Source organism: Perognathus longimembris, chromosome 5 (assembly GCF_023159225.1).
Source record: "Perognathus longimembris pacificus isolate PPM17 chromosome 5, ASM2315922v1, whole genome shotgun sequence".
Lineage (NCBI taxonomy): Eukaryota > Metazoa > Chordata > Mammalia > Rodentia > Heteromyidae > Perognathus > Perognathus longimembris.
The window spans coordinates 31,815,584-31,836,714 of NC_063165.1; the positions used below are offsets into that span (position 1 = coordinate 31,815,584).

Sequence of the window (21,131 nt, forward strand, 5' to 3'; positions counted from 1 at the left end):
CTTCTCATTGTCAGTGTATTAGTTCATGTCTTGGTGATAGTAATAGAAAGCTACCACAATCACCAATATTTGGAAGCATCAAGATATCCTTCAATAGGCAAAAGATGAGGAAACTGTGGCACAATAGAATATTATTTATTCCTTTTATTCTGACTCATCAATAAAAGGAAATGAGCTATTAAGCAGAAAAAAAATTACACGGCATGCCCCCCACTTCCCAATATGTATTGCTAACTGAAAGAAGTCATCTAAATGGGCTAAGTACTTTATGGTTCCAACTACATGTCACTCTGGAATCTTGGGATTTGGGGACGGGAAGGAGTGAGGGATGGGTAGAATACTGGGGACTTTGGGGAGTTGTATCTATGGGAACCCTCTGTACTTGCCACTCCATTTTTCTGTATTTTTTCTCTATAAATCTAAAACTTCCCTAAAAAGTGTCTATTTTAAAAAAACAACTGACAGCCAGTAATATCTCTCTGCAGGAAGAAAAAAGCCAGGCATGGCTCTGCAACTTCTCAGTCATGAGGTTATTTGTGTAGCTGTTAAGCAGGGACATACTAAAAGAAGGTTTTTTAAAATATGGTCCAAAACCCACCTGTAGCACCAGAAAATCAACTCTATTGAGGATTAAACACCAACTCCATCTCTCAGGGCCAGAGTGAATGAATCCAAGTAGATAGCTTTGTGCCTGGGAATCTGCATTTAAAACCCTGTGGTCAATCTTTTGCACTTTAAGGTTTGGAATTCATTGGTGTACCCTCTTCCAACCTACTGATCTATTCGTTTTCCATTTTATTTGTGGATATATGCAAGAATAAGGATAGACTAAATTCTTACCAAATAAATGCAATAATCCCCTGAACAGGCTGGAGATGGGGACAGTGGGCTGGATGCACATGAGGCGAGTCTGATTGCCTTCTGAGCCTGGAGTGGAGAAAAGGGATCTGAGAGAGGGGTGAGAAGTTCACTCTTCATATATGACGATTGGGTTTGTTTTAAACAAGAAGTAGGCAATAAAGTTTGGAAAGTTGGAAAATAATGGTATATCTACAAAAGCCTTCCAGCAAGTAGGGGCAAAATGTTAGGTGTCAACTAAACTGAAGGCAGGAAGGGGAAAAGTTGCAAGAAATGCCATTTTAATTCATTCTTAGGAAGCAAGAAGCAAAACAAAAGAAGGAGGGAGGCATAACGGGGAATATTGAAGAAAAAGCCTTGAAGTAGCTCTGGTCCAAGAACTACTTCCTTAGACATTCAGAAGTACTAAGTAAAAGATAGCCAGAAGAACCATGAATGCAGGAAACCAACAACCCCCAAAGCCTGAAAAACCAAAACCAGTAGCCAAAACAAAGAAACAAGAGTGAAGATGAGCATTTTCCTTTGAATCAATTACTGTAATTTTAAGGAGAGACCAAGGTAACAAAATGAAACAAGACCTCATTGTCTTGCATCTACTTGTACAATAAAAGCCTTTTGATGTTTACATAATAATCACTTTATTATTTTTTTTTAGTGCTCACAGCCAGATATATCCATATCTGTCTCTACTAGCCCATGAACTACTTAAAGAGTTTGGCTCTTATTTATCTCCTACTTATTCTCATTGATGAGCCGGTAACAGACACAGCTGGCCTTGAACAATATGGGTTTGAACTTCTTTGGTCCAGTTATATGCAGATTTTGTGTGGAGACTTGTAAGCAGTCTGCAGGCAGCCAGTTGTTAGAAAGGCCCGCAGCCCACAAGTACACTTAACACTGTCAAGGAAACAGGCCAGAGAGGAATGAAAGAACAAAAGCAATACCAGCAAAGTAATTCAGCTCCAAAGGAGAGCTGACTTGGGATGCCATGATGACCGAAGACGAGCCAGGAGACAGGACGCAGGACTCCAACATGGAGACATGTCATAGTATGATGGCGCCTGAGCTGGCCTGACCCTAAATAGGGTCAGGTCAGAGTGCAGGGCCACAGGAAGCTCCCAGTCCCAGGCTCTTGACTGACAGGTTCAGTAACCTACAGGTCAAATGCTCACCCCTTTCTCCCGGGATTCAGGAACACGCATAACCTGGGGGTGGGACTTCCCTTCTAGGAATTGAACCACACTCATCAAGACAAGACGCCAGACAGTACAATTCACATGGCCAAGATGGCACTGGCCAGACCTGATCTTACTTCAGTATGGGGAAAATACAAAAAAGTAGATAATAGTAAAATGTATCATTTAAAACTAGGAGGTTATGTTTGACACCACAGGAAATGAAGAGAAAGATGACAATGGCTCAGAGAATTCCCAACATGTCATCATTTTTGTCAGAACACAAGCATGTGCCTGGTCTGCTAGTAATCATAACCATTGTTAGTATACTCTTTTTCCCCTCCTATTTTCTATCCAACATTTCTTTTATTCTCAACAAAACAAAAACAAAAGAAACACCTCTAGGAGAGACATACAAAAGAATTCACAAAGCCAGATGCAAAGAAACTTAAGCAGTTGACATACAAGAAATAAAATGACTTCTGTTTCTTGTGTTTGGATTACGAGCTTTGCATTGGAAATTAGATTTTCATTTCAAGTGAGCATATTTATTGAATGCTAAATTTTCCTGGCCTGTGGTGCACAATTGGGCTTCTCTAGGTTCTACAAATGGAGAGGAATGCGCCTGTTGTCTGCAGTACTAAATGATGTAATTAACATTTCTGAGAAACACTCAAGTGAAATTTAGAACCTTTCATTCAGTCTGGCTATTGGACTTACTTGTACTAACAAGGAGATAGCTTAATTAAGGCCACCCCAGAGGGTAGCCACAGTCTGAGGAAAAGATGCAAGTAGTAAAAGGGCATTTTACAACATTACCTTCCAGTAACCTGAAATTACTCTGAAAGAAAACATAGTAATAATCTGAAACTAGAAAAGTAACTTTGCATTTTAAGATTTATTTTATGTATCTTAATTCTCAACGGAGAACATTCTGTGGGATGTCAGGATGCACCACCCAATGTCTCATAATTACCTGTGGGAGGTTAACTGAGTTAACTGGTTTTTGAACAGTTGTTTAGCAGTATCTGTAAAAGCCAAGCATGCCTTCAAGCTTTGACTGGACAATCCCACTTCTACATATACCCACAACAGAAATGAGTGGATTTATTCTCAAAAACTCCAAAAGCCAGAAGGGAAAACCATTCAAATACCAATTTATAGGGGAAAATGATAAATCCATGGTGGCATTTGTCACAAATCTGAATATGATACAATAAGGAAAAACAATAATATATAATCGCAAATCAAACACTGAAAAGTATATTTGTGCATTCCTTCCAATGGATAAAGTAATTAAGATTTTTAATTGTGAAAGAATTCAAACTAGCCTAAGAAAAACAAGCTTAATGACTTGAGTAACTCAAATAAGCATTGGGAAAAGAGATATGTGTTGGGTATGACTGAATGCAGGGCCTGATGGATGGTTTCAGGAATGTACTAGATTGAGTCTGCTTCTTCTTCTCTTGTCTCCGTATAATCCTGACTTAGTCCTAGGACATTTTGGGAGTCTCTATGTGGCTGATGATACCAGGCTAGTAATTTTGCAGTTTTAGACCATTAAAGCAGCAGACAGTCTTCCAAATAATGGGCCATGGAGATAGGACAATCTGATTGGTCACCCTGAGTCATTGTGCCTACCCTTATAGTTCAGAAAGGGAAAGAAAGCACTCGGGAAGAAACAGCCAAGTAATACCTTTCATGGATAGACTTAAATATTGTTTGGTTGTTGGTTTTGGTGATGCTGGGAATTGATCACAGGGCCTTGCACATGCTAGATTAGCCCAACATCACTTCAGTATTCCAATTGTGTGGCTAGCACTGATGGTATATTCAAAGATATACCACGAATCCCTATAGGATTATTTCCTTATGAAAACATTCTTTGAGTAATGGACATGGATCAAAGCATATTATGGTAGTGGTGTGGTATTGGTGGTTGTTCTTTTTCTTCATCATTTTCCAATAACATCTCTAAGTGTTGGTATGGTGGCTCACACTTGTAATCCTAACTACTTGGGAAGCACATACTGGTAGGACTGCAGTTCCAGGCCAGCCCAAGTGAAGGTAGCAAGATTCCATCTTAGTAAAAAGCTGGGCATGGTGGCGTGCATCTGTCATACCAGAAATATGGAAAGGGTAAATAAAAGAATGGCAGTCCATGATGAGTCATGCTTCTAGCCCCTTCCCCTTCTATAAGTGTTATTCTCCTTCCAAACATTTTGCACTTCTTTTTTGGCAAATAGTCCTCATGTTTGCTAGGTAGGTGTTCTACCACTTAAGGCACACCTGCAAGCACTTTTCATGCGTTGGTTATGCCCAGGCTGGCCTGGAATGCCATCTGCCTGTTTGTGCTTCCCCTCATCACTGGGCTTGACAGGACTTTGTTATTGTGCTTCTCCTATGGTTGGGGTACCAGAAACACACCCAGCTATTGGTTGGGGTGGAGTTCCTCCTCCTCCTCCTCCTCCTCTTCCTCCCCCTCCTCCTCCCCCTCCCCCTCCCCCTCCCCCTCCCCCCCCCCTCCTCCTCCTCCTCCCCCTGATCCCTTCTAAGTATCTAGATTGCCGGGTTGAGCTAAACTGTTAAGACCTCTCATAATTCTAACTCCATCTACCATCTACTTCCTAAAGAATCCACCAATACAATTTTAAGTCCTGTCACATACATTATTTTATCTTTAAAATAGTCCAGATTGTAGAGATAGAGTATTCTCTTTACAAACGAAAAACTAAAATCTAGACACTTATGTCTAGGTTTATACAACAATGTTTACCTAACTAGCATGTACAAAGCTTTGTCCAACCCTTCTCTTTAGCCTAGTTTCTTTTTTTTCATATTTTTATGATAGCCTAGTTTCTTTACCATGGAGATGTTAAAAGGAATAATGCATGACGACAACAACAACAACAGAAGGCTATAGAAAGCCATAAGTGGGATTCTTGTAGAAATGGTATGTGAATAAAGGTAAAACCTCACAAAAGAGAGAACAGAAATAGCAATCTCATCTGAAAGTATTCTATTTGGGGCAAAAAGGATAAATTATTTTTAACATGTGTCCCACTTTCATTTTAATAATTCCTTCTGTGCAAGTTGAAGACAATAATGTTAACAGATTCTCTCTCATGTTCCTTTGCCATAAGTGAACAGAGCACAGGCAAATACTTTTCACACCCAAAGGGAATACTACAATCCCCTAGTAATAATCCAGATAATTAGCATTTCTTTGTTGAAACCTAATGATCCTTTTTCCTTATTTTCCTTTGAGATAAAAGCAGTTAAAAAAACACCAAAATCATGGTCTTTAAATAAAATTTGGAAATTATAGAAAAGTATATAGATGACAGTGAAATGTCATCCAAAATGCTGCTTATGTTAATATTTTGGCTCTAGATATTTTTAGGGTCTCTACCTGTGTCTATTCACTTGAATATTCAATCTCTTTTCTGTCACTAACATCACATCATACCACACCGTGGGGCTGGAAGTTGTGACTGTACTTCAACCCAGGAAACTTATGCAACTCAGAGGTTCTGAAAGTCAATATCCAGCTCCTAACTTTTTCATTTTAGTTTTAAAGATTTTTATTAGCATTTATATGTTGTGCAGGGGCCTTTCATTGAGACATCCTCAGCATGAATTTTTAATATGAAACCTCACAGAGTTACACCTCAAATCAATTTTGTTTGTACTCTGTCAATTATGTGGCTTGAACTCACACCCTGGGTGCTGGCCCTGAGCTTTTTTGTTGAAGGCTAGCGCTCTAGCACTTTGAGCAACAGCACCACTTCAGGTTTTCTGGCGGCTTTTTGGAGATATGATTCTTATAGACTTTATTGCCCCAGTTGGCTTTGAACTGTAATCTTCAGATCTCAGCCTCCTGAGTGGTTAGCATTATAGGCATGAGCCATCAGCACCTGGCTCCGTGTTTATTTTTGTTGCTAAATCCTCAGGTGCTACGTTTGTAGTCCTTGACACAAGGAAATTCCTGACAGGTGACCTGGATGAGTTTGGTCAATGTGTGTCATCCTTGTGACAACATCAGATCATGCAGTAGTGTCTCACTTCTGAGTTAAGTTTGGAAGCCAAATTAAGCTAGACTCAATTCCTAACATCACTTTGGGCCAGAAAAGAGTTCCCATGGGAACTCCAGACCTAAAGAAACCCAGCCTTGGGGGGATTTGGGGGGAGATTAAGGGATGAAGAACAAGAACTATGTCAGGTTGACTTGCCCTGGTAGTAGTAGATGAGTCATCACAGGAAATAATACATTTGCTTAAGGTTCAGTGTTGAGACAGTGGTTCTCTTTCCTCTTTAAGTTACTCATAGAGTCGCATGTGAGTGGTAGAGCTTAGTACTTGCATTTGCTTTTATATCACACAAAAATTACAAAGGCAAGCAGGAATGCTAGTGCATATGCACAATCCCAGCAACTCAGGAAGCTGAGGCAGGAGGATGAGTTTGAAGCCAGCCTAGGTTATATAGCAAAACCCTGACCCCTCCACCCCAAATCACAAATATAGCCAAGCCATAGAAATAGTTTATTGCCAGATTCCAGGGGCTCTCCTTGTAATCCTAGATAGTCAGGAAGCCAAGATGAGAGGATTCTATTCAGATTCAGCATGGGTAGAAAAGTCCATAAGACTTCATCTCCAATTAACCAGCAAAATGCAGGACTGGAGACATGACTCAGAAAGAATACCAAGCAAGAGTTTAAGGCCTGATGTTTTAATTAAAGAGTTTTTTTTTTTTTTTTTTTTTTTTGGCCAGTCCTGGGGCTTGGACTCAGGGCCCAAGCACTGTCCCTGGCTTCTTCTTGCTCGAGGCTAGCGCTCTGCCACTTAAGCCACAGCGCCACTTCTGGCCATTTTCTGTATATGTGGTGCTGGGGAATTGAACCCAGGGCCTCATGTATACGAGGCAAGCACTCTTGCCACTAGGCCATATCCCCAGCCCCTATTTAAAGAGTTTTTTATTCAATGCTTAAAATTTTTGAAATGACAAAAAGGAGAGGAACATGACACCAGAATGACACAATTAATGAAAACAGCTGGTAAAACACTACAGACATTTATGGATTCAAAAGGTCTTTTTAATAAAAAAAAAAAAAGCAATCTTCCTTACATTATTTCCCAGTTGTCCCTGGCAAGTCGCTGAGTTTTAAGGGACAGAAGGATCCTGGCAGCCAATTTGCTCCCACAGCTCAGCACAGGAGTTACACGAGTGCCACCTAGTGTCACGTGTAAGAGATGAGCGAGGCCTACAAACAGCTAATTCCCTCCACCTCATCTGAGGAAATCGAGACCCTGAGAGCAGAGGTGCGTAAACAGGGTCACACTGTCATTTTTGTGACCAAACCAGAACTAGGAACCAGATGTCTGGCTTCAGAATCTCTTCTACTGGTAATAGTTTTGAGGAATGGCACTTTACCACTTGGGCTATAACTCCATTTCTATCTTTTGGGTTTTTAATTGGAGGTAAGAGTCCCACAGACTTTCCTGTCCAAGCAGGTTTCAAACATGGAACCTGAGATCTTAGTCTCCTGAGTAACAAAGATCGCAGGTGTAAGCTACAACCACCCTGTAAACAAAACTACTATTGAACGAAACTTGTCCAAAGTGAGATTGTATGATGCTAACAGAGGTGTCAACCACGTACAAAGGAGCTTAGTATGGTGATAAGGGAAGTTGGAATTCTTTCAAAGGGATATCAAGGATTTGGGGCAGATTTTAATTTTAGAAACATGAACACCACAAAGCACAAGTTCAAAAACTTATGAGGACTAAACAAGTAACAAATGTGTAATGTGGAGTCTGGTCCAGAGTGATGGGTACTGTTGGAAGAGATTAACTAAAAAGTGTGTAAGTAAATTCAAGTAATTAAAAACAAAAACCAAACTTCCAATAAATTGACTCTACTGGCTGTATGTTTGGATTCCTGGAATCCAGGAATGTTTTGAATGCATGTGTAATAGAGGGGAAGGAAGTAAGACTAATTAAGGAAGTCCTTTATGTAAAACATAATGAGGAACAAGAACAAAAAGAAAGCTTCAGGGATGAAGGGGAAGAACTCAATTTAATATGTAGGGCAGTAAAAATTCCTAGGCGAAAGAAAACAGAATAATGCCTAAGTGTCCAGTTGAAGTCTGGAAATGGCAGACAGAGCCTTGGGGATTGATAGACATACTGAGTTTGGCACTGACTGGAAATACTGAGCTCACAGTGTTTGATGAGTTGCCCGGGGTCAGACTAGAATCACAGATGCAGAATGCAAAGGGAAACCCATGGTTGTAAATACAGATAGTTTATTAACAGTAGGATTGTTATTGATCAGAGGGGAAAAAAGCAAAATTATAGCAAGGAAAGTCTTTACCTAAATGTTTGGATCCTTTGGCCATTGTGGTCATTTCAATATTTGTAAATGTTGATATTATCATGCAAATTTGAAATATACAGAATGATAGTACTAAGCTGTCCAGCATCCAAGTTCAACAGAAACCAATATCAAAGCCATAATGGGTTTTTTGGCCAGTCCTGGGGCTTGGACTCAGGGCCTGAGCACTGTCCCTGGCTTCTTTTTGCTCAAGGCTAGCACTCTGCCACTTGAGCCACAGCACCACTTCTGGCCGTTTTCTATATATGTGGTGCTGGGGAATCGAACCCAGGGCTTCATGTATATGAGGCAAGTACTCTTGCCACTAGGCCATATTCCCAGCCCAGCCAAATGTTTTATTCTGACTTAATCTTAGAAAAATCACTCCCATCGTTTCTGCAATATCTTATTTTTCTGCTCTATTTAATGAGGCAGAGAACTACACAAAGAATTGAATATCTAAATACAAAAAAAAAAAAAGCCCCATAGTTTTCTGAGAGGTTGGCCGTCACTCTGTGAGGCTGCTGTAAGTACTACACGTTCTTTATTATCCAATTAAATTTGCTCAAGATCTCTGTCCATAGCATCCTTTATGGTCAACCACCTCTGAAATTATAAACAGCTCCTGGTAAGCCTTCTCACCTGACACTGAATCATACAGAATCCTGTATCATTTAAGAATGACAACCATTTTTTTTCAAATTTTTATTATCAAACTGATGTACAGAGAGGTTACAGTTTCATACGTTAGGCATTGGATACATTTCTTGTACTGTTAAGAATGACAACCATTTTTAAGTTGTTTGGGGTATGTCACCACATGAAAATGCAGCGCTTGTTATATAACAATAAATTCATTTTTCTTTCTACGGATATCATGTGAGGGCTTCAGGATTCTAAATGTTTCCAGGATTTTTCCTATTACAAGGACAAACATTTTCAAAATTATTGTAACTTTAAAACCCCATCAAGCTTTGCATTTCAAAACTCTTTAAACCACGGAAGGCTATAATTTAATTTAATGATGAAAAGAACCGAGTTAATTCTCATTCACATACAGCGAGTGAACAGTTGGCAGTAATTTCAACATCTGCTTTTAATTCACTTAAATGTGTTGAGCAAACAGTGATAAAAAGAGCCGGAAACCATAATATTTTTCCATTATCCTACTAGTAGTTATCTTTGCTAATTGAAGTTGACTCTTTAATAGGTTACATAGATGAAGCCAGATAAACATTTGGATAGAGATTCACAGATTTTTGAGCTGAGGATGTTTAATGTCAGAGCCTAGTTCATTATTTCTTCATTCCAAAGTTGTTCCCCAATGTTCTAGGCAAAAAGCTCTTATTGCAGGATCACTTCTGGTTGGAATACAAAAACAAAAGGAGTAACTAGTAGCACCTAGAATCATTGATAGAAATCTTGTAATTAAAGAGAAGAATGATATGAGAAATCACTGGAATATTATTTCATAATGAAATTTCTAACACTTGAAAAGAGTTTTTGGTTTTTGTTGTTGTTGGTTTCAAGCAGAGGCCTGTCACTCAAATTCAGTAAGTATGTAACAACATAAATATATAACAATCCATATAACAATCCAGGGAAATGGTTGGATTTTGAGTATTTTTAAAGCATGAAAATAATCAAAAAGGCACATCTATAAAAATTGAAGACAAACAGAAAATGTTCTGCGGGTATCCCAAAATCTTTGTCATCCTTAGAAGACAGATATGTTGGGGAAACCCAGATTTAGAGCAAAAGGAAGGGCCATGATCAGCAGCTTTAGCAATCTTAAAGACCTACACTAACTCAGCATCCTGGGCACCAACAAAGCCAGGTGTTTTTGTCTTTTCCAAAGATAGATAAGCTGTGGATAATGCTCAGGCAAAACAAAGAAAAATAAAAAGGGGCTATGGGCAGGGACGGGAGTGGGAGAGTGAGGGAAAGTGAAGGAAGAGGTGACATTGTCATATATATAATATATACTCATTACCTGACTTACAAAATGGCAATCCCTCTGTACAACAATTTAATAATAGTGATAAAATTATATTTTAAAATAAAAAAATTAAACAGAAAGGCTATGAGGAGACTTACCTACTACCATTGAGCTCAGTAGTAGCTCAGCAGCCTGGATATTAACAACTAAACATAAAGATCATAGCCAGTGGAAACTGTTCAAGAAAAAAAGAATTGCAGGAAGATGCACTTTCTAGTACTTGACCTCACAGTGTGATTCCTAGAATTATCCTTGGAGGAAAGAGGATGTCGTCATCAATACCATGATCTCAAACTGAAGACTGAAAACTTAGAATAGGTAGAAGAACCAATGATACAAATACCCCAGAAGATATTAGTAAAGCATTACAGTTGAGATCTCCTAGTATACATTAATATGCTATTGATCCTATCTAGGGCTGGATATTGTAAGCACCGATGCAAAATGAAAATGAGGGGCCCCTTGTTCCAAAATTATTAAGAATTTCATGATGACAACAACAGAGCAGTACAGCAAACACATGGTTTGTCTAAATATGGGATTTTCTGATATTGAAAAGGTTGCCTGCCTGAAAACCTGGCTCTGAACCTATTAAAGAGAATAGAAGTTTTGACCTTTTGCAGAATTAAAAACTACTTGAAATTTTCTAGTGACATATGTGTACACATAAATACACACGCATTTGGCAGTACTGAGGTTTGTATTTTGGTCCTCAAGCTTGGTAAGCAGGCACGCTATCAGTTAAGCCAATCCCCCAGCTCTCAAGTGATGTATTTTAGTTCTTTTTAAATTATTATTTTATTTTAATTAAATTTTATTGACAAGGTGATGTACAGAGGGGGTACAGTTACATAATAAGGTAGTGAGTACATTTCTTGTCTTATTTGTTATACCCTCCCTCAGTTTTCTTTCCCTTCCCTAGTTCAGATAAGCATATATACAAAATCCAGTGTACCAAAATCATATACAGTAACCACATGGGGTACACCAAATGAAATTCAAGTGATGTATTTTTGTAGGATATTATTTTTGCTGCATAGACTGAAAATCACTACTGTGATTACACTCAAAATGAAGTAAAATTGAGGATTAAAAACACCTTAACTAATGAACAGCTGTCTGTATCACTAACTGGTTAGTTTTTAAGCCTTTTTTTGAGAAGCATCTGAAAATCTACTGGCAATAATTGAAGGAATTCAGCAGAGGGGCTGCATTTGGGATGATGATATGACCAACAGTCACATATTTTTTCTTATCAATAATGAACATCTAAACCCTCATTTCATGTAAAAAGGAATTTTCCTCAATGAAGAACTGAACATCAAACAGGGACCATGGGTATAGCAGTGAGCACAGTAACATGCAACTCTACTGTCTCCCTTTTGGAAAGACAGTGAACAGGATTGTGTTTATAAATAAAAGACAGTTATACTATCCTATGTTTATGAGTTAGCTGTTTATATAATAAACATTTTTATAAGGTGATGTACAGAGGTCTATAATTACTTATTTAGTCAGTTGTGGGGCTTGAACTCTGGGCCTGGTGCTGTCCCTGAGCTCTTCAGCTCAAGGCTAGCGCTCTACCACTTGAGCCACAGCACTACTCCTGGCTTTCTGGTGGTTAATTGGAGATAAGAGTCTCATAGAGGGGGCTGGGAATGTGGCCTAGTGGTAGAGTGCTTGCCTCACATACAAGAGTCTCATAGAGTTTTCTGCTGGGCTGGCTTGGAACTGCGATCCTTAGATCTCAGCCTCCTGAGTAGCTAGGATTACAGGCTTGAGCCACCGACACCCAGCTATATTTATTTTAATCAAACAGTTTTAAAGATTTTATATACAAAAGTATAGATTCTATAAATATCTATGTATATCTATGTAGCTACTTTTTTTGATATCATTGAAAGATTTTACTGAGTGATACTTAGGTATAGTTATGGGAACGATTCATTGCGTCATGGGTGAAAAGTGGATAAACATTGTTACGACTGGTTTTCTGAAGTTTTCATTTTTTTTTCTTTTTCTTTTTTTTTTTTGGCCAGTCCTGGGCCTTGGACTCAGGGCCTGAGCACTGTCCCTGGCTTCTTCCCGCTCAAGGCTAGCACTCTGCCACTTGAGCCACAGCGCCACTTCTGGCCGTTTTCTGTATATGTGGTGCTGGGGAATCGAACCTAGGGCCTCCTGTATCCGAGGCAGGCACTCTTGCCACTAGGCTATATCCCCAGCCCCTCATCTTTATTTTTTGACAGTGCTGGGGCTTGAACTTTGGGCCAAGGCACTGTCACTGACGTTATGTGGCTCAAGTCTAAGACTGTACTGCTTGAGCCACAGTGCCACTCTGGCATCTTCTGTGCAGCTTACTGGAGATGTGAGTCTCTGAGACTCTCCTTCCCTGGCCTGGTTTGGAACAATGATCCTCAGATTTCTGTCTCCTTGCACCAGATGCAGGTGAGGGTTTTTGACGTTTTCCTTTTAACATTGGGACTCCTCCCTTAGGGTCCTTAACTTCAATCTCAGAAAAAGAATTTCTGGACAATTCACAGTGGTAATGAAACTTGGCTGTGTTCTACTGAGGAAGTAAGTATGTAGCTACTTCTTAAATTAAGAAACACAATATTGAATATTTAAGTACCTGTTACAAAGAATGTAGTCTCAGCTACTAGGGAGGCTGAGCCAGGAAGGTTGAGCCCAGAATCGATGCCAGCCTGTAATCAAGACCAGGCTGAGCTTCACAGCAAAAGCCTACTTCTAAGAAAATAACACTTTGTTTTTATTTGACTTTATTTTCTCCCCATTCAAATGCTATTCCAAAATCTTCTATATATCAACCCTGCATTTTAGCCCATTATGTATCTATTACCACCAAATACAAATGACATCATCTGTCTGGAATTGTTTTGCTTAGCTAATGTTAGGAATAGTTTGGGATGCTGGGGTGTCATGTAGGAATAAGGACACCAATTAGAAAAGAACTCAGCAAGCAATTTACTTCTGCCAGAAGGGTGTGCCATCAGCCAAAAAATCTGGCAAACAAGCACGCCTAGCAGGCAGCTGCTCCCCTTATTATCGCTAACCTAGCAGGCCAGCCCCACTGTTCACATTGACTGAGCTCAGGTACACAATCTGCAAAAGGCTGCGGCTTAACTAACAGGATGTAACTAAAATCCAATGCTCTTTTAACAGGATGTTTTCATTCCAAGGCAGCAGGGAAAGGATGTAACTAAAATGTAATTAACAAGGGCCAAATCACCTGGCCAAAAACGTTTTAGAAAAACAGTTCCCACAAGACTGACAGGAAGGAAGCAAACTACTTGGATAGAGAAGATGCTTTCAGTAACATCAAACTTTTCCTATTTATCCAGTTACGAAGTAGGACTGTCCTGCTTCCGCTTCTGCATTTTAAATTTAGATTTGCCTTTTCAGACTGTACAAAACTGAGTGAACTCAGGGCGCTGACTCTGAGCTTTTGTGCTCAAGGCAGCACTTTACACTTGAGCCACAGCTCTATTCCCCCCCCCCCCCCCCCTTCAAAAAGCTCTACTGCTTTTTAGTAGGTAATTAAGAGATAAAACTCTCAACCGACTTTCTGCTGGGGCTGGCTTCCAACCATGATCCTCAGATCTCAGCCTTCTGAGTTGCTGGGAATACAGGCATGCACCACTAGAGCCCGACTTTAAAGGCATATTTAAGGTAAAAGGCTAGATTATAGTTTTCTTTCCTAGTTAGCTTGATTTGTAACTTTTAACTATTCAGGTAGTTTTGACCGGGACCCAATAGGGTGGTCTGCCTTCCCTTACATCCCACTGTCCTCCAAGGTAGCATTATAACGAAATCACTGCGGTGTGAGTGGCCACCCTCTCTGTGGGAATTCCTCCACTGCCAGCGCTCTCAGTTCTCTAAGTAAGAAGGGAGACGCTAAGCCAAAGCCAAGAAGCGATTTCCCACGCTCACAGAGACGCGCAACTAGGGAAAGGCTTTCTCCCAGCCCACGCCCCGCCCACTTTGTTCCCTGGGCCCCGCGGCATCCTGGGATTTGTAGTCTTTTCAAGGGAAGCAGCTTCCTCTTCACAACGCCTCCTCCCTCTAGCATCAGACGCGGCCACCTTTTCACTCTCCGGACGTGGTGACGTCGCGGCGTCGCATTCCTCCGGTTCCCTTGACCCCGCCCTCTTTAGCTCTGCGGGAAGCTCACTGCCCGACTTCCGAAGACCTTTTACGACGTCGGGTCCCAGAGTCGTTCTCGGCTCCAGATCCACTTTTCGGCAAAGTGACGTGGACGTCAACAGCAATGGCGGAAGGAGAAGAGGTCCTGCCACTGCCAACGTCGGGCGGCGACGGCTGGTGAGTGAGAGCCCAGGATTGGCCCCCCCGGCCCTTTGCTCTTCCTCTTCACCGCCCTGCGGGTCCCCGGAGCACCGACTGGCGCTGGCACGGAGCGGAGCCCCGGTCCCCTGCGGGGTGCGACGTCCTGCCCCGCCCCCCTGGCCACGGGCCGCCTCCGGGGACCCGCTCCGGGAGCCGGGGCTGGACGCGCCGGGACCGGGGTGCTGTCCAGGTCCAGGTCCCGGCCCCCCCGGCCCCGGCCCAGCCCTCCCCCATCCACCTGTCCATGAAGCGTGCTGGAGGAAGGTGGCTTCGGAGCCGGATCGGCCGGGGGACTTAGAGGAGTAGCTGGTTCAGAAGGAAGTTCCTTGGCAGTAGATCAGAGGTCCTGGTATTACCTATGAAGATCTCTTGAAATTGTCCCAGCCCTGTGACCTTTGCCTGAGATTTCAGAGATAACAACCCAGAAATACCCTTCTCATACACCGATGGGAGTTTTTTCTTCTCTTGGTTAAAAACAAAAAACAAGTTCTCGTTTGTCTTCCAACAGTTTTCTTTCCAATATTTGTCCCTGGTGTAAGTTTGTCTTATCCCTTCCTACCGCTTTTCTTACAGCTTGCTTTCATAGCTTTGATTGCACTGTGGAACTTTGTTCTTGACGCTCCCAAGCCTTTGCATGCTTACCTGATTTCTTCCCAGAGTTGTGGGAAGGATCTGCAATAATCTCTTTGTAGGCCTTACTCACCCAGTCTTATTAATCGTTCAGAAACGCTCCTACTTTTGAAATCGTTTCTATTCGCAGTTCAGTGTACCCTAACGTCATTTGTTTTAGAGGACATAATATTTACAGTTGATCTAAGTGTATTGACGTTATGGGCTTGTTCATATTACACGTAAGTAATTCATTGGCACTACTGTTTGCCAAAAACAAACACAAAACAATTTAAAGCAATGGTAGACATCTATGTGTGTGTGTGTGTCGGTAAGTCGTGGGGCTTGAACTCTGGGCCTGGGCACTCCCCTTGAGTTCTTCAGCCCAAGGCTAGCATTCTACCATTTTGACCCACAGCACCACTTCCGGTTTTCTGGTGGTTAATTGGAGGTAAGAGTGTCATGGACCTTCCTGCCCGGACTGGCTTTGAACCGTGATCCTCAGATCTCAGCCTCCTGAGTAGGTAGGATTACAGGCATGAGCCACCAGCACCCGGCAGACATCTACTTTAATATGGGAAGAAAAGGAAAATTTCACCTTAATTGCCAGATATCACCCTAGGGTGTAGGAAAAAAAAAAAACTAAATATGACCTAGATATGGTTCCTTCAGTTTGGTTACATTTTGGCTTGGAGGACTGTTCCAGGTACACTTTGTAATATTATAAAATTAATCTCATTCTTCCGGACTCATGGACTCATTGGGAAAAGCTTCAGGGAAGCAGTGGTGATTGAGTTGGAACTTGAAGAATGGGTAGGATTTACACCAGAAACTGTTCTAAAGAAATAAAATGTGAGCCATGTATAGAATTTAGATTTTTCTGTTAGCCTCACTAAAAGCTAATAAAAAGAGAGTTGAAGTTCTAATAATCTTTTTGTTTAAGCTAATGTATCCAACATGTTAATTTGAACATAAAATCATTGTTAAAAATAATTTCTGCCTCATTTTGACCCAATTCTTGGAAATCCAGTGTGTATCTTAAATTTAGCCTACATTTCATTTTGGTCTAGCCCCTTTCAAATGTTGAATATTGCACATGGCCAATGATTAAAATATTGGAAATTGCAGAAACAGGAGTGATTTGTTTAGAGTTAATAACAAATTGCATGACTGAAGACATGTTATAGAAAAATAGTAAAAATGAGTGTCTCATGTAAGCCTAGCTGATCAGATGATTGACATCTGACTAGTATTGAGGATAGGACCAGCCTGAGCAGAAAAATTGGAGAGACTCTCTGTCTAGCAAAATGCCAATCTGGTGGTATGGTTCAAGTGATAGAGTGCCAACCATGAGTGAAAAAGCCACGCAACTTTGCACAACAACTTGTCAATAAAATTTAATTAAAAAATAAAATAAAACAAACATATATATGGATATTTGAAAAAAAGCCATGCAAGAAAGAGCACAAGTCCCTAAGTTCAAGCTCTAGTACCAACACACACACAGACACACAAACACACACACACACACAGTGTGATGTAAGAAATTGACATGGATGGTTACAACATACAGTTTTGGAAGACTATTATAAACTTCCTGGAGTCAACTGATCGAGGGGCATTTTAGGGAGATGTTTCTAGAGCCAAAATGTTTTAAGGAAATTCTTCCATTAGGATGTTTAATTAGGTGTGTCTGGTCCTGGACAAGGCACCAGGAGTGAATGGTTATTAGAAGGAGTATTTATTCTCTTCTAAGGTTCTTGTGTCTTTGGTGTGGCTTCCCACACCTGCTTATTTTACCTTTTGGGATTTTTTTTGTTTTCCCTTCATTTTCTTATAATTTTTTTTCTGCCCTTCTTCTCACCAGCTGTGAAACTTAAGTAGATACAGGAAGGACCTTGGGGTTGGAGCTATAGACTCAGTAAAACTTCTGTGAGTACTTAGTGAATGGATTGTTAAAGAGTTGTGACACTCTTGCTTTTATGAAAAGAGTAACTGTCACATTTTAAATTTTGTCCAGTAGAAAGTTTTCTAACGTGTTCCCTTACCATTTAGCAAAAACTCATCTTAATGACCAAGGATCATTTATTTTACAAATGGAAGTGTGCTAGAATAAAAGTAGGTCCCTGCCCTCTAGGAATTTATGATCTAGTTAGATGAGGCATGTTTTTGACAGTCAATTACTTTTGTGCTACTATAATATAGTGTGACCCTTAGCTCTCTTTTTAGGCAGAAATGGTAGATTATTGCTATATTGAATGAACCTACACAGCCAGCTTTATTTGAATTTTGTGTTTATAAATTTTTTCTGTTTTTTTCTGTTGTTAATGCTATTTCCCAGTTGTTTCTAATATTTTAAACAAATAAACTTTGTTAAAAGTCTATATTTGGGCTGGAAACATGAATAGAGTATCCACCTAATAATCTTGATGCCCTAAGTTTAAACTCTATCCTCCCCCTCCAAAAAATATGTGTGCATTCTTTTTTATTTTTGTATTAGTTTGATCTCAGGGCCTCATGCTTGATCTACCTTGAGTCTCGAGTCATGTCCCTGTTGCTTTAATTATTTTTTCAGATAGGGCCTCAAGCTTTGCCTTGGGCTAGCCTTGGTTCACAAACCTCCTAACTCTTGCCTCCCAAGTAGCTGTGATTACAAAGGTAAGGCACTGTGCCTGGTTTGTATTCATTCCTAATAGGCTCAGGATGAGGTGTGAAAATCTTAAACATACTTAGATTCTTAAATGATTACTTTTACTGGCTCTCAGTTATCTTCTAAATCACTGATTTCCAAAACTTAGATATGCTTTGGAATTACCTGGATTTCTTTTAAAAGTGCAGATTCTGTTTCAGAAGATATTGGGTAGGATCTAAGATTCTGTATTTCTAACTAGGTCTTCTGCTGGTTTATGGACCACACTTCAGTTAGCGAGGTATGGGGTGATATATATCTCACAAGAAATACTTTATACTTTATTACTTATGTAATAACTATAATATACATGACTTATCATTGCTCTTTAGACAGTGAACTTTATCAAGGGCAGTGACTGATAGGTGGCTCAATAAATATTGAGTAAATGTATGCATGAATGAGTAGGGACTTCTATGGCTATGTATAGTAGTGTGGTGATCTGTCATTCTGTATACAGTTCCTGACTTCTTTTCTTTGTTTTTTTTTTTTTTTTTTCCCTCCCTGTCTTCCTGCTTTTCTTTTTCTGTTTTGGCAGTTCTTGGGTTTGAACTTACAACCTTGCTCTTGGTGGCAGATACTTTACTATTTGACTCATGTCAGCCCTCAACTTCGTGTTTTATTTTATTGGGTTTTTTGTTTTGTTTTATGATGGTTCTAGGGCTTGAATTCAGGGTCTCATGCTGAGGCACAGCTCGACTTCAAGCCTTTTTCAGGTTAGTTAGAGATAAGAGTTTCAGCAGAAGTGGTGCTGTGACTCAAGTGGTAGAACACTAGCATTGATTTAAAGAAGCTCAGGGACAATGCCCAGGCCCAGAATTCAAGCCCCAGGTCCGGCAAAAAAAAAAGAAAAGAAAAAAAAGAGAAAGAAGAAAGAAGAGAGAGAGAGAGAGAGAGAGAGAGAGAGAGAGAGAGAGAGAGAGAGAGAGAGAGAGAGAGAGAAAGAAAGGAAGAAAGGAAAAAGGAAAGGAAAGGAAAAAGTTGGGCTGGGACATAGCTCAGTGGCAAAGTGCTTTCCTAGCAAGTGCAATGTCCTAAGTTTGATCCCTGGTACCAAAAAAGAAAAGACAAAAAATAGTTAAAAGTGAACCAAAGAAGTGTTTCAGAAGTTTGTCTGCAAGTTCTGGCTTCAAACCGTGATCCTCACATTTCATCTTTCTGAGTAGCTAGGATTAGAGGCATGAGCCACCAGTGCTCAGCTTCAATTTCAGTGTTTTTGTGAGATGTCTAACTGCTGCCTAGTATACTCATATCTGATAGGAAGCCAGGTTGATCAGAAATTCCCTAAGCTTGCTACCCTTCTGGAACTTTAGCCATGTATTTATTTATTTATCTAGAGGCAGAGTCTCACTGTATAGTTCAGGCTGGCCTGGTACTATATATGGTCTAGGTTGGCTACAAACTTGTCACCCTTCTGTCTCAGCTTCTCAAATGCTGGGACTGCACCCCTAAGCTTGGTGTTAAAACTTTTTCAAAGTTTTGTACATTTTGTAATAGTATTTCAGTGCTCCCACTTTATAAGTATTAAAATATGAGAAAAGATCTAAAATACCACTTATTGCTATTTTAGACGTGAAATGATAAGTTACTATGTTTAATACGAAAGAGAAAGAAACCTTTTAAGAAGATTGTTGGCAGCTTGTGAGACTGGGAAGGCTAGATATTGCCTTAGGAAAACATAAAGAGAAAGCCGTGTGAGATGGCTTGCATCTGTAGTCCCTGATACTTAGGAGGCTGAGGTGAAAGGATCATTGAGCTCGGAAGGTTGAAGCCACCTTGGACACCATGGAAGATGATGATGATGATGATGATGATGATGGGGCTGGTGATGATGGAGATGGAGGAGGGGGAGTAGCAGCAGCAACAGCAACTTTATTTCTTGAATTAGGAGTTATTTAGTGGTAGCTGTTGGTTAAAAAAATGTAATTAGAACTGGGCACTGATGGCTCTTACTTGTACTCATAACTTCTGAGGAGATTGCTATCCTTGAGCAATAAAGCTAAGGGACATCACCCAGGCCCTGAGTTCAAGCCCTAATACTGGCACAAAAACTATAATCAGAGGGCAAACAGAAAAGGAAGTTGAAGAAAACTTATGAGAAAAAAGCTGAAAAGAACTTAGTATTTTGTCAGTACTATTTACATTAAAGTCTTAATTTTAATGCAGATTTCATAGTTCTTAAGATAATTCGTAAATATTCACCTCAGATTTTCTTTCTGGTTGTTTTAATAACAACATTAAGGTTAGTAATTGGATTTTTCATGCTAAAGAAATAGATTTTAATTAATTCATAGACACACTCACTGCTGTGAGCAAATAAGTGAATTTCCTGTATAAATTTAGTGAACCAATTGAATTAATTCCAGAGCACCCAGTTAAATATGCTGTAATGTACAGCCAATTTATGAGGAGGAGTATTTGGAACAGAATTGATAAAATAGGCTTGACAAAGTATTTCTGTTGCACAGTGTTGAAATGTGGATTCTACTTGGTATAAACCAAAGACAATGCCTTTCCTTTTGTATCAAGAAGCAGAATAGTTGAGCAAAGCATTCATAGTCCAGAAAACATTTGCTGAGTACTGGTTATATTCAAGCTGTGTAAGGTGTTAGATAATAATAGAAACAGTCTTAAAACCAGAGCTGTGTAGTGTAGTGGTTTGGGTACTTGAAGTTTTTTCATCATTTTTCCAGAATACTACTTGAAGCTATCTTCAGAAGATACCTAGACACCAGTGGTTTTACAAAACACATGTTCTAGCTGAGTAGAATAGTAGTTTGAAAAGGGGCTGTGTACAGAGGCCACATGTTATATGATTCTATTTATATGAAATATCCAGATAGGTAAATACATAGCCACCCAAAGTAAATAAGTAGTTGCCAGGGGTAGGGAACAAGATGAGGACCAGTTGCTGGGGAGTAATAGAGAGTGATTAATACAGGCATCAGGTTTCTGTATATATTGAAACGATAGTAGGAGATTAAGTCTTGTTTTTATTGTCTGTTTGGTGACAGTATCTACAACTAAACAATTCACATACTTCAAAATTATGGAAAAACATTTTTAG

The 21,131-nt window shown here is 40.0% G+C and overlaps 1 protein-coding gene across 2 annotated transcripts in view; it reads left to right on the forward strand.

Annotated features, from left to right (window-relative positions):
• Positions 1-14,576: 14,576 nt before the first annotated feature.
• Positions 14,577-21,131, forward strand: part of Tbc1d23 (TBC1 domain family member 23) — a 49,965-nt gene continuing 43,410 nt past the window's right edge. Inside the window, exon 1 of one of the 2 annotated variants that reach the window (XM_048346498.1) lies at positions 14,577-14,742. In XM_048346498.1, the coding sequence (XP_048202455.1) occupies positions 14,690-14,742 (53 nt within the window). In that variant the 5' untranslated portion in view covers positions 14,577-14,689. The remainder of the gene's footprint in view (positions 14,743-21,131) is intronic. The other variant, XM_048346497.1, reaches the window with a different exon arrangement.